This window comes from Rana temporaria, chromosome 3, assembly GCF_905171775.1.
Source record: "Rana temporaria chromosome 3, aRanTem1.1, whole genome shotgun sequence".
NCBI lineage: Eukaryota > Metazoa > Chordata > Amphibia > Anura > Ranidae > Rana > Rana temporaria.
The window spans coordinates 253793165-253807769 of NC_053491.1; the positions used below are offsets into that span (position 1 = coordinate 253793165).

The 14605-nt window shown below is 48.1% G+C and overlaps 1 protein-coding gene across 3 annotated transcripts in view; it reads right to left on the reverse strand.

Annotated features, from left to right (window-relative positions):
* Positions 1–14605, reverse strand: part of RBM27 (RNA binding motif protein 27) — a 152131-nt gene that overhangs the window by 34531 nt on the left and 102995 nt on the right. For all 3 annotated transcript variants that reach the window (XM_040344582.1, XM_040344581.1, XM_040344583.1), the window contains 2 exons: positions 12533–12607; positions 12037–12192 (listed from right to left, as the gene is read on the reverse strand). In XM_040344582.1, the coding sequence (XP_040200516.1) occupies positions 12037–12192; positions 12533–12607 (231 nt within the window). The remainder of the gene's footprint in view (positions 1–12036; positions 12193–12532; positions 12608–14605) is intronic.

Below are 14605 nucleotides of genomic sequence, written 5' to 3' on the forward strand. Positions count from 1 at the left end.
GAGAAATCACAAAGTCGGAGACACAGTGAGTAACACTACCTGTGATTAGAGTTGCCTTTAAAAGTCCCCACAAAAGTTCTCAAATCAGAAGATGATCTTGATCAAGAGCACCCAAGTTGGCTAAACCCAACTCCCCGCCAGCACTGCCACTGATCCCCAACTCCCCGCCAGCACTGCCACTGATCCCCAACTCCCCGCCAGCACTGCCACTGATCCCCAACTCCCCGCCAGCACTGCCACTGATCCCCAACTCCCCGCCAGCACTGCCACTGATCCCCAACTCCCCGCCAGCACTGCCACTGATCCCCAACTCCCCGCCAGCACTGCCACTGATCCCCAACTCCCCGCCAGCACTGCCACTGATCCCCAACTCCCCGCCAGCACTGCCACTGATCCCCAACTCCCCGCCAGCACTGCCACTGATCCCCAACTCCCCGCCAGCACTGCCACTGATCCCCAACTCCCCGCCAGCACTGCCACTGATCCCCAACTCCCCGCCAGCACTGCCACTGATCCCCAACTCCCCGCCAGCACTGCCACTGATCCCCAACTCCCCGCCAGCACTGCCACTGATCCCCAACTCCCCGCCAGCACTGCCACTGATCCCCAACTCCCCGCCAGCACTGCCACTGATCCCCAACTCCCCGCCAGCACTGCCACTGATCCCCAACTCCCCGCCAGCACTGCCACTGATCCCCAACTCCCCGCCAGCACTGCCACTGATCCCCAACTCCCCGCCAGCACTGCCACTGATCCCCAACTCCCCGCCAGCACTTCCACTGATCCCATACTCCCCACCAGGGAGTAAGAGAAGGAATAAAAATAGAGAATACATGGAAGGGAGAGGAAAAGAGTGGGAGGAACAATGAAAAAGGGAGAGAAAGAATAAAAGAAAACAAGAGAGATGGGGATAACAAGCAAGAAATTAGGATAGAGAGAGATAAAAGGGAAAGAAAGGAGAACAAAGAGAAAGAGTGGTACATCCTAAAATGTACTATAAGGGGTTTTATTATTGTACAAGTGGAAGGGACTCAGGGAGGAGTGCTAAATGTCCGTGGGTTAGGGGCGCAAATTACTGGTCTTACCTTGGGTCCCGACAACTTACGATAGGAAAATAATTTTACCGTTAGGGCAGGGTTTGACAAATTTGTTTGGAATCTAGGAGCCAGCTAAAAAAGTTAGGAGCCAAAAAACGCGATCCGTCCCGCCGAGCTCGTGTGCAGAATCGAACACATACGTGAGTAGCGCCGGCATATGTAAACGGTATTTAAACCACACATGTGAGGTATCGCCGCGATCGTTCGAGCGAGAGCAATAATTCTAGCTCTAGACCTCCTCTGTAACTCAAAACATGCAACCTGTATAATTTTTTAAACGTCGCCTATGGAGATTTTAAAGGGTAAAAGTTTGTCGGCATTCCACGAGCGGACGCAATTTTGAAGCGTGACATGTTTGGTATCAATTTACTCGGCGTAACATTATCCTTCACAACATAAAAAAAAAAATTGGGATAACTTTACCGTTGTCTTTTATTTAAAAAAGTATTTTTCCCCCAAAAAAGTGCGCTTGTAAGACCGCTGCGCAAATACGGCGTGACAGAAAGTATTGCAATGATCGCCATTTTATTCTCTAGGGTGTTTGAATAAAAAAATATATATAATGTTTGGGGGTTCCAATTAGAGGGAAGGAGATGGCAGTGAAAAAATAGGATTTTTGTACTCATCGTAAAATCCATTTCTCTGAGTATATGGACGACACAGCATCCTTTGACAGTAGGGTTATGCACATTCCTTCTAGGAGAGTTTAGGCAGAATTACAGCACTTAAAGTGTTAACCTTTCCTTAGTGCAGCTCCTCCCAGGGGGAGTGGCTCCCCTGGCATAACCCACACCCTGCTCTAGCAGCCTCAGTTCGTAACAAGCAGTACAAAGGAGGGGTGGGTGCTGTGTCCGTCCATGAACTCAGAGAAATGGATTTTACGGTGAGTACAAAAATCCTATTTTCTCTTCCGTTCATGGACGGACACAGCATCCTTTGACAGTAGGGACGTCCCCAAGCAGTGTCAAAAACACCACAGCAAACCAAGCTTCACCCCAAACAAAACCGCAGTTACTCAACGGAGGAACTCCAACCTTAAACTGCCGCCTGTAACACCCTGCGGCCGAAGGAGTTATCAGAAGATGCACTCACATCCACCTTGTAAAACTTTGAAAAAGTGTGGACCGACGACCAGGTCGCTGCCTTACACACCTGTAACACAGAGGCTTGATGTCGGAAAGCCCAAGAGGCACAGATCGCCCTGGTCGAATTCGCCGTGACCCGAAGAGGAGGCGCCCGCCCCTTCAGAGCATAGGCCTGAAGCACAACCTGTCGGATCCACCTGGAAATGGTGGCCAACGAGACTGCCAGGCCCTTTCTGGGACCAGACACCGACACAAACAGTGAGTCTGACTTCCGGAACGGAGCCGTCGCCGATAAGTAAACTCGAAGGGCCCGAACCACATCCAGGGAATGTAAAATGATCTCCTTCGGGTTCTTCGGCTGAAAACACAAGGATGGAAGAACATTAGAGCTGCACGATTAATCGTAAGAAAATCGCGATCTCGATTCACCCACCCCGCGATCCCCAGGACGAATGACCCACGATTTTCGGGTGCGGCCATAGGAAAGTCCCCGGCTTCGGCCTAGCTTCGGAGCGGCGGCCATCTTGATACACCCGGCAGCGGCTGTCTCATAGGAAGTGACGTTTCGGCGCCGCCATCTTGCTCCACCCCACACTCCTGCACAATCAGGGAGCTTCTGTAGGAAGAACCCACACTCCTCCCCCTTGTAAACGTCTTGCAGAGGGGGCCGGGCGGAGGATGATCTGTGTCATTTGACTAGCCTGACGTACGGGAGCCTGGCTGACAGATAGAGGCGACACACACACACAGGAGCGGGCACGCAGGCTGAGGAAGCTGCCTTGTAAACCTTAGAAGGGGATCTCATCCCGGGCGGAAGGATCTAGAGGACGGATCGCGGAGATGGGCTTCGCGTGGCAGTACAACTTCCCCCCTTTCTACACGTAAGGAGCTGTCATATGATTGGTGATAGGAGGGTCCCCCGGCCTGTGTGATTAGAGGTTGTCTGAGGAGCCCAGTTTGGGGCAAAGTTTTGGATTTTGAGGAGATCTTCCTGTGTGATCCTCTCCCTGCATCTGATACAGGGAAGGAGGATTGGCAGCACTTCCTTATTATTGTAGTTTGGGATGGAGAAGGGAATGTCATCACTTGTCAGGCTTGTGTGGCTGTTTGAGGAGATTTCCCTCAGATACCACTGGAAGTGCGTGGCATAAAGAGCGGGGTAGTTGGAGGAGTGGCTTGGTAGGTAGAAGCGTGGCTTGGTAGGTAGAGGTGTGGTAGGTGGAAGCGTGCCTTGGTAGGTAGAGGTGTGGCGGGGTAGGTGGAGGAGTGGCTTGGTAGGTAGAGGTGTGGTGGGGTAGGTGGAGGAGTGGCTTGGTAGGTAGAGGTGTGGTGGGGTAGGTGGAGGAGTGGCTTGGTAGGGAGAGTTGTGGTGGGGTAGGTGGAGGAGTGGCTTGGTAGGTAAAGGTGTGGTGGGGTAGGTGCCTGTTAAAAGCAGCAGCAAACCTTATATGCATGCTAATGTGACAGAACATCTCTGATTTTCACATTTAGTTAAATGTGAAAATCAGAGCTGTTCTTTCACATTAGCACGCATGCAAGGTCAGCAGGTTTGCTGCGACTTTTAAAATGGAACATGTAAACAGTCCGTCACATTTACATATACTGTATTTAACCACATAAGCTCCGTTTTTGTGTTGAAAATAACTTTAAATAAATAACATTTTGAGAATCGCGAGAGAATCATGATCTTCATTTTATACAAAAAAAAAAAAAAATTGCGATTCTCATTTTTCCCAGAATCGTGCAGCCCTAGTCCTCATTAATGTGAAAGGCCGAAACGACCTTTGGAAGAAAAGAGGGCTGCGGACGCAGAACCACCTTATCCTGATGGATGACCAAGTAGGGGGGCCTTGCAGGACAAGGCCGCCAGTTCAGACACCTGTCTGAGGTAATCGCTACCAGAAAAAACACCTTTTGTGACAGAGTCAACAAAGGGATCTTCTGAATGTCCTCAAAGGGAATTCGCTGAAGCATCAAGAGGACCAAATTCAAGTCCCATGTGGGCAGTGGAGGGCGCACCGGAGGAGCCACATGGCGGACACCCTGCACAAAACGTGCGTATCAAGGAGTGCGCTGCCAAGGGACGCTGAAAGTCAACAGCCAGAGCAGATATCTGGCTCTTGACCGTGCTCAAGGCGAGAGCCTGATCCACTCCCCGCTGTAAGAACAGCAGAATCCGGGACACCACGTATGTACGAGGGTGCCACTTCATCTCCTCACACAGAGATGTAGGCTTTCCACGCACGATCTTCGTGAAATCTTTTGTGAAGTAGACTTCCGTGCACGCAGCATGGTAGAGATCACTGAGCCCGACAGGCCCCGGTCCTTCAGTACCTGGCTCTCAACAGCCACGCCTTTAAAGCCAGCGACTGTAAAGCAGGATGGAAGATCGGACCCTGCGACAGAAGATCTTTTCTCAGGGGTAGACGCCAGGGGACGTCTGCCACCAGACGCACCAGGTCCGCGTACCAGGAGCGGCGCGAACAATCTGGGGCGATCAGGATTGTTGGAATCCCTTTGGCGCAGCAGGCGAGGAAGAAGCTTCAGAGGAGGGAAGGCGTAAATTAGGCGATAGTGACCCCAAGAAGCCACCAACGCTTCTGACGCGTCCGCACACGGGTCTCTCGACCTGGCCACGAACCGTGGCACCTTCCGGTTGAGGCGTGGCGCTAAAAAAAGGTCCACGTCTGGAGTGCCCCATTTTCGGCACAGACCCTGAAACACCTCTGGGTGGAGAGCCCACTCCCCTTGATCCAGAGTTGTGCGACTTAGGAAGTCGGCTTGCCAATTCTGAACTCCCGGAATGTACACGGCCGTCAAGAGCCGGAACGGACCTTTCGGCCCACCGAAGGATGTGCGCGACCTCCGTCGATGCAGCTGAGCTCCTTGTGCCTCCCTGATGATTGATGTACGCCATGACCGTGGCGTCGGACTGGATCCTGACCGGTCGGCCCTGCAGCTCCAGGGACCACCTGGCAAGGCACCGCTTGATTGCTCGGAGCTCCAGAATATTGATCGGCAGGCGGGACTCCCGAGTCCGGCGCCCCTGGGCTGACTGAGTGCCCCAAACGCCCCCCCAGCCGGAGAGGCTGGCATCCGCCGTGACCACTGTCCAGCGGCACGGCAGAAAAGACTTCCCGGTCCGAAGCACCGGAGACATCAGCCACCACACCAGGGAAGACTTGACCAGATGGCTCAACTGAATCTGGTAATCCAGAGAAGACGGGAGCTTGTCCCAACGTGACAGAATCTCCTTCTGTAGTTCCCTGATGTGGAATTGGGCATACGGAACCGCCTCGAAGGAGGCCAACATCAGGCCCATTACTCTCATGCAGAAGCAAAGAGACGACGACTTCTGGGTCGACAACTGCCTCACTACAGATTGCAGGGTCTTCAGTTTCTCCGTCGGGAGGAACACTCTCGCCTCCACGGAGTCCAGGACAAGTCCCAGGTATTCCAGCCTCTGGGACGGAACTAACACTGACTTCTGGAGATTCAGAAGCCAGCCGAACTCTTGGGAGAGTCCGACACGTGATAGACACGTCCTCCTCTAACTCTGAGCCAGAGGAAGCACTCAGGAGAAGGTCGTCCAGATATCCCACGATAGCGATCCCTCGCTGCCTCAGCAGGGCTAGTATTGGGGCGAGCACCTTGGTGAAAACCCGCGGTGCCGAGGCCAAGCCAAACGGGAGGGCCACAAATTGAAAGTGATCCCCCCCGATCGCAAAAAGCGCAGAAACCTCTGGTGCTTTGTGCATATGGGAACATGTAGGTATGCGTCCATGATATCCAAGGACGCCAGAAAGTCCCCCTGATGGAGTGCCGCTATCACCGAGCGGATCGACACCATCCTGAATTTCTGTACCTTGACAAAGCAATTGAGGGCCTTGAGGTCCAGGATAGGGCGGACCCCTTCCTTCTTGGGGACCAAGAACAGATTGGAGTAAAACCCCTGAAAGCGTTCCTGCGAGGGAACTGGCACAATCACCCCCCTTGTCCAGTAGATCCTGAACAGCCCCCGACAGGGCCTGCCGGCGAACCGGAGGAAGTTGGAAGGAAAAAAATCTGTTTGGGGGACGAGAGAAACTATCTTGTACCCCGAGGCAACCACTTTGCAAACCCAACGGTCGGACAGAAGAGACCTCCACCGAGCCGCGAATCCGCGAAGACGCCCCCCCACCCGAGACCCGGGCGGGGGCAGACCTTCATGCGGAAGCAGGTTTGTCCGCAGGCTTGTTGGGTTTGCGGTACCAGGTGCGCTTCTGCCCCGCAGCGGGGGCTTTAGCGCCTTGTGGAACTTTTCCCGATGTGCCAGGTGCACGAAAAAAACGCTTTGGGGTCTTAAAAGGAGGGTCCTTGCTTGCGGCGAGGCTCCTTACCCTTCCCAGACTGGGAGCAGCGTGCTCTTACCACCCGTGGCATCCTTAATGATGTCATCCAGGGATGCCCCAAAAATCCGTTCACCCTTAAAGTGCAAATCCACCAAAGCCTTCTTAGAGGACTGGTCTGCCGACCAGCATTTCAGCCACACAAGGCGGCGCAATACCACCACATAGGCGGAAGTCCTGGAGAGCAAGGGGAGCGTATCCAGGGCCGACTCAGACAAATTTTAGACCCTGAACCAATTGTTCAGCCAGGTCCTTACAGGACTCGGAAGCGTCCTGTTCCTCCAGCTCCTGCAGCAGGAGCTTCGCCATTCCAGTCAGAGTCTGTGACACCAGAGTCCTGGCCAGAACCGGCCTCAACCGCCGAACCCACAACAGTGAATAGGGAGCGGGCCACAGCCACCACTCTATCAGCAGGGTCCTTAAAAGCAGGAGCCCCTTCCACAGGCAACGTGGTGGCCTTGCTCAGTCTGGACATGGGAGGGTCCACTGACGGAGGAGAGGCCCACTTTTTCAAAAAGTCCTCCTCAAGGGGGTAACGGGTTGCAAAGTTTTTTGGAACGGCAAAAACTTTTTGCGGCGTATCCCATTCCTTGTACAACATACTGTCCAAATAAGGAACATAAGGAAACACTTTCGCGGTGCGTGGCGGTTTGCGGAACCCAAAAGGGACTGGCACGTCAGGTGCCACCGCCACCTCTTCAAGTTTCAGAGTATCACGCACTGCAGAAATAAGAGCTCCAACAAATTCCTTGTCAGCAACTGACCCTGAAGCAGAGTCATCCTCACTGTGCGCGTGGGTTAAGCCAGCATCCTGACACTACAGAACCAGAAGCAGCAATAGCACGGTCCGATTCTGTGTCAGAGACATCCCCAGAAGCAGGCTCAAGGAGGGGGCGCTTTTTACCCCCCTTCTGGGCACTAGCCGCTTCAAACCTGGCGAAAAAAAGACTCCAGGACAGCCGATATATATATATTTTTTGGCCCCAAGTGATTGAATAATGACCAAACTGATTTTTTTTTTTTTGCACAAAGTTGTCACTAAATGATATATTGCTCACACATGCCCTGGTTATATGTGGAATTGCACCCCAAAATACATTCTGCTGCTTCTCCTGAGTACGGGGATACCACATATGTGGGACTCCTTGGGAGCCTAGCCGCGTACGGGACCCCGAAAACCAATCACCACCTTCAAGATTTCTAAGGACATAAATCTTTGATTTCACTCACACAAATCTTGAAGGCGGTGATTGGTTTTCGGGGTCCCATACGCGGCTAGGCTCCCAGAAAGTCCCACACATGTGGTAAACCCGTACTCAGGAGAAGCAGCAGAATGTATTTTGGGGTGCAATTCCACATATGCCCCTGGGATGTTTGAGCAATTTATCATTTAGCGACAACGTTTTGTACATTTTTTTTTTTTTGGTCATTATTCAATCACTTGGGGCAAAAAAAATTTAATATTCCATGGACTCAACATGCCTCTCAGCAAATAGCTTGGGGTGTCTTCTTTCCAAAATGGGGTCATTTGTGGGGGTTGTGTGCCATCTTGGCATTTTATGGCCAAAACTGTGATAGGTAGTGAGGAGTGAAATCAAAAATTTATGCCCTTAGAAATCCTTTCGGTGGCGATTGGTTTTCGGGGCCTCGTACGCGGCTAGGCTCACAAAAAGTGTGAGCAATATAACATTTAGTGACAACTTTGTGCAAAAAAAAGTCAGTTTGTCATATTCCCGCAACTTGTGTGAAAATATTAAATATTCCATAGACTCGACATGCCTCTCAGCAAATAGCTTGGGGTGTCTTCTTTCCAAAATGGGGTCATTTGTGGGGGTTGTGTGCCATCTTGGCATTTTATGGCCAAAACTGTGATAGGTAGTGAGGAGTGAAATCAAAAATGTATGCCCTTAGAAATCCTTTCGGTGGCGATTGGTTTTCGGGGCCTCGTACGCGGCTAGGCTCACAAAAAGTCCCACACATGTGGTATCCCCGTACTCAGAAGCAGTAGAATGTATTTTGGGGTGCAATTCCACATATAACCATGGCATCTGTGAGCAATATAACATTTAGTGACAACTTTGTGCAAAAAAAAGTCAGTTTGTCATATTCCCGCAACTTGTGTGAAAATATTAAATATTCCATAGACTCGACATGCCTCTCAGCAAATAGCTTGGGGTGTCGACTTTCCAAAATGGGGTCATTTGGGGGGGGGGGGGGGGGGTTTGTGCCATTTTGGCATTTTATGGCCTTCGAAACCTTGATGGGTAGTGAGGAGTGAAATCAAAAATTTGCACCCTTAGAAATGCTGAAGGCTGTGCTTGGTTTTTGGGGCCCCATACACGGCTAGGCTCCCAAAAAGTCCCAAACATGTGGTATCCCCGTACTCAGGAGAAGCAGCAGAATGTATTTTGGGGTGCAATTCCACATATGCCCATGGTATGTTTGAGCAATATATCATTTAGTGACAACTTTATGTAAAAAAAAAAAAAAAAAAACATTCAATGGACTGACTCAACATGCCTCTCAGCAGTTTCCTTGGGGTGTCTACTTTCCAAAATGGGGTCATTTGGGGGGGGGGGGTTTGTACTGCCCTGCCATTTTAGCACCTCAAGAAATGAGATAGGCAGTCATAAAAGCTGTGTAAATTCCAGAAAATGTACCCTAGTTTGTAGACGCTATAACTTTTGCGAAAACCAATAAATATACGCTTATTGCGATTTTTTTTACTAAAGACATGTGGCTGAATACATTTTGGCCTAAATGTTTGACTAAAATTTAGTTTATTCGATATTTTTTACTCTGTTTTACGAAAAATCAATTTTTTTCAAAATTTACGGTCTTTTTCCGTTTATATCGCAGAAAATAAAAATCGCAGAGGCAATCAAATACCATCAAAAGAAAGCTCTATTTGTGGGAAGAAAAGGACGCAAATTGAGTTTCGGTACAACATTGCATGACCGCGCAATTACCAGTTAAAGCAGCGCAGTGCCAAATTGTAAAAACACCTCTGGGCATTAAGCTGCATATTGGTCCGGGGCTTAAGTGGTTAATAAACTACACTGCATACTTTTTCCGTGTGGGCTCCATGGTGTGAGCTTTATTGGCAGAGAAAGGCTCCTTGGCATCGGAGTTGGAGTCTGGTGAATATCGGGCAATATATGGATTGGAGGTGTATTTGCTTATACACTTCATCAATCTGGCGAGTGCATTGCAGAGGTGATGGTGCGGTGCACTGTTGGTGACAACGTGGATTATTTATGCACTTGGGGACACTGCATATGCATTTATTAAAGAGGAAGATTGATATTCACCTCTGCACTTATTTTTGGGACAATGTTTGCACCATCAGCACTTTCTTAGGGGGGACATTGATATTCATCTTTGCACTTACTTTTGGGACTTTATTAGCACTTAAGGATGGCTGCTGCCTAGTGGCGATTAACCCTCATTACATGTATAGTTTATGTTAAAAATAAATAAAAAATAAAATAATTGTTTAATTTGAGGATTTTTTATTTCAGCTTTTGATTTATGCACATATGTATGTAGAATTTTGGAGCACTGCACTTGTAATAAATGTTTTTACTTTACCCGCTTGCCGATAGTAGAACAGATGTACAGCGGCAAGGCGGCCCAGCAGGGCCAGATCACTTAACTAGTGCGTGATCTGGTTTCCAAGTAGGGGGCGCGCGCACCACTGGTGACTTGGCACTGCTGTGGTCTTACAAATTAGATGCCGATCAGCAGGTGCCGGCCATTAGATCACTGCTGGCACACACGAAACAGTGCTCTGCCTATGTAAACAAGGCAGAGCACTGTCCTGTTAGCAGGGACGTAATGGGTTTACTTTCCCTGCAAAGCAGGGAATTAACTGGATTACTTCTCCTAGTAAAAGCACTTCACATAGTACACAAACACTGGCTGGGCATACATTTAATACCCTAAATGTTTAACCCCTTCCCAGCCAGTGTCATTAGTACAGCGACAGTGCATATTTTAAGCACTGATCACTGTATTAGTGTCACTGGTTCCCAAAAAGTATCAAAAGTGTCAGTATGTCTGCTGCAATATCACAGTCCCGCTATAAGTCACTGATTGTCGCATAACTAACGCAGTGCTGCATCACAAAAAAAAAGGCCTGGTCATGAAGGAGGGGTAAATCATCTGGAGGTCAAGTGGTTAAAAGCGGAGGTCCAGGGAAAAAAAATAAAAATAAAAGCCAGCAGCTACACATATTGTAGCTGCTGGCTTTTAATAAATGGACACTTACCTGTCCCCTCGATGTCGGCATGGCAGCTGATGTTTCCATCAGCTGACGGGAGCTGCTGCTGTCGCCATTGCGGGTGAGGAAACCCGGCAGTGTAGCCCTTCGGCTTCATGCCGGGAACCCTATTGCGCATGCGCGAGGTCCTGCTCCTCTATTAGCCTGGCAGCCAGGGGAAGGGGGAGCCCCACGGTGATGTCACGGCCGGACTCCGGGAAGTGGGATGAGCGGAAGTTCCACTTTAGGGTGGAGCTCCCCTTTAACCATCAGTGGTCATAAATTTAAGGCTGATCTGTGTATATTTTTAGGTGCCCATGTGGTCTATGTGGGGTCTATGTGGGGGGGGGGGGGGGAACAACTCAAAAAGTTAAGGAATAAATATCATGCCATAAATATTCTTTTAAAGATAGATAATGAACTCTCGGTGGCTAAAACACCAAGTCTAGCACGGTAGCTAGGGTTGTCCCGATACTAGTATCGGGACCGTTACCGAGCATTTGTGCGAGTACTTTTATTCACACAAATGCTCCCGATGCCTTACCCAATACCTGGCTGGCGGGCAGAGTCAATGGCCAGTGAGGGCGGGCGGAGAGGGAGTCCTCAACTGCAGTGGAACTTGGTAAGCTGGCAGAGGTGTAGGGCGCATCAGGATCGGAGACCGGTGCCATCACATTTGGTCGCCGTCAGCAGCTGAACATCCCTATGCCCATCTTGGTACACCCTGCACTCAGCTGCAGTAAGTCAGCAGCGGACATCTTGTTACACCCAGCCCATATAGTTTGGGCTGGGTGTAACAAGATGTCTGCTGCCGCTTACTGCATTCCTTGTGTCATTTTTCGCAGCATTTCAGTGCCAACCACCTGTCAGCCCCCGTAAGTGCCACCTATCAGTGCAGTGCCAACCACCTGTCAGCCCTCAAGTGCCACCTATCAGTGCAGTGCCAGCCACCAGTGCCCACAAGTGCCAGCCACCTGCCAGTGCCACCTTTTAGTGCCCAGTGCTGCCTATCAGTGCCAGCCACCAGTCAGTGCAACATATCAGTCCCCATCTGTCAAACTGTCACACTGTCACACTGGCTGTCCATACTATATTCCTGCAGTGCCATATAAACTGCACTCCACAAATGAACATCCACCTTCCCAGCATTTTTTTTTATTTTTTAAACACAGTGGTAGGTAGGTGGAAAGATTTGCTAAACATACCTCAGTCTTAGATTTCACTTTTGATGGAGCAGCTAGCGTCTTCAATTCATCTTTCACCTGAGAGATCTTTTCGTCGAGTACCTTTAGTGTTTTCATGATTTCCATTCTCTCTTCTGCCTTCATGGTTTTGTTTTTCTCTAGTCTTGATATCAACATCTGGAAAAAAAAAAAAAGGTATTATTTTCAAAGTAGCACAAGTTTAAGGACCCCATCTCTACATACATTTCTTAGCAACTGTTAGATATGAACTCTTCAAAAAGGGTGATCTAAAGATATTCTTTAAAAAGGAATGTCTGTGTGTTTAGGGATAAATTATTTAAATTTCAGAAAAGAAGACCTTTCTAGCGTTATTCTTGAGTCCTGGGACTAAAACCAACATTGAAAGTGTGAACATGAAATTCTAAGAGCCGGGCTATGCCATAGAACAAATACTATAACACAATAACTAAAGTAGAAATTGCTCTTGCATGATGCGTCCAAAACCAGATGTACATACCTTCTGATATTCGATTTGCTTTTCTAACATTTCGTGTTTGTTCTTCCTCATATCCTGTTGTAGTTTTAACGCTTCCTACAAATAAAATATATAAAAAAAAAGTTCAAATAATTTTCAGATAGGTTCAATTCATACACACCATGTTAATGTTATGTGTTCAAGTGTCTGCTACGAATGTATAGCTTAGCTAAAAATTAAATTACCAATCTTTTAGAAATAAGAGGTATACTCTATTAAACCCAACCCAAATGTGAAAAAAAGTCCCTTTGGCAATACTATTTAACTGAAATGCATTCTTCATTCATTCCCGGTTACTGTCAAATTATTTTTGTTAAAAGTACAGGGAAACGTTGAAATTTAAACTTGCACTCCTAGAAGCAGAGTGACAAAAAACTTGAAGGATATCCTCCTCCATACATGGACTGTCAGCCCCTGCCCAACTTCCAGGAACAAGATCCATGCCCCAGACATGAAAATTAAAAAGTGGTTTGCATGGAGCAAAAACACATAAAAAAAAAGGGGGGGGGGGGCAATGGACAGGGCCATGTATTGTAAAATCCTGGATGAGAACCTTCTTCCCTCAGCCAGAACACTGAAGATGGGTCATGGATGAGTTTTCCAGCATGAAAATTACCCAAAAAGATGCCGCCAAGGCAACAAAGACGTGGTTTAAGAAGAAACACATTAAGGTCATGGAGAGGCCTAGTCGGTCTCCAGATCTCAATCCTATAGAAAATATATGGAGGGAGCTGAAACTTCAAGTTGCCAAGTGACAACCAAGAAACCTTAAGGATTTAGAGAAGATATGTTAAAGAGGGTTTCGCCACAAGGTACCAAGTCATGTTTTACTTGGGGACCAAATACTTATTTTACTCACTGAACTGCAACTTCATTTATAGCATTTGTTTAATGTGTGTTTTTTTCTGGATTCTTGATCGATATTCTGTCACTATCATTTAAAATACACCTATGAAAAAAATAGACCCTTCATTTATTTGTAAGTGTGCAAAATTACAAAATCTGCAGGGGATCGAATAATTATTTTCCCCCACTATAGATTGGTAATGATTCCTGGGAGGAGAATCAAGAACAGCTACGCCAAGGCTTTTTTTTTTTAATTAGGTGAGCATATATACATCGGCGAGCACTTTGTGCAAAGTTCCAGTATCCGGTGTACGAGTCTGGGGGTGAGAAATCTTCTGTGGCCTCTTCCAACACTATCTCTGGGTTCTTTTTGTTTGCCTCCTTTTTACAGCGAGCAGGTAGATCCACTAGGGATGGAGAAGAGGCCTGGCTATTCCATGCAGTAATGTGAAGAGCCAAGGCTCTCACTCCCTGATATACAGCAGCAGGAGCCATTGGCTTCCGCTGCTGTCAATCAGATCCAGTGACGAGGGAGTGGGGCCAAGCCCTGCTCTGTATCTTACAGACACACAAAATGAGGCTCCAGAGCAAGCAAGTGGCTTGCCAAGGCTGTATTCGGCAGGTGCTGGAGAAGAGGTGGATCAGAGCCGATTTGTGCAAAACCATTGCACAGAGCTGGTAAGTACAACAGTAGCAACCTAAAACCAAGGGTCAATAAATATTTAGCCTGTGTTCTGTACTATAGGATTAAGATAATATAGATCAGTCTTTTACCAGACGAGTAGTAGTAGTTAACTGGCTTACAGTTGTTTGACAGACTCCAATCTTCTTGTAGATTGTAGTATAACCAAAAGGTTAAAGACTTCTTGAGTTTCTCATAGAAAGAAACTGGGTGTATTTTTTAACAAGTGATAAAAATTTGAAATGGAAAAAAATCCTGCTTTAGCATTGTGATAATGGCAGACAAACTTAAAACGCCTACCCTTAAACAGTAGCACTATCTGGCTTTGACAGCCATCTTAAACTGTCACCGTTTTCACTACACACCAAACCTTATAGCCTGCATAGGACAGAGGAATGTGTGGTTTTGCATGAATGTAACTTGCATACATTTGACACCAAGTGATCAAATTCACATGAGAATGCAGATCTTTGTGCTTAAGGTATCGGTGACCTAACTGGGAACATATTCATGAAATGGGTTTCAAA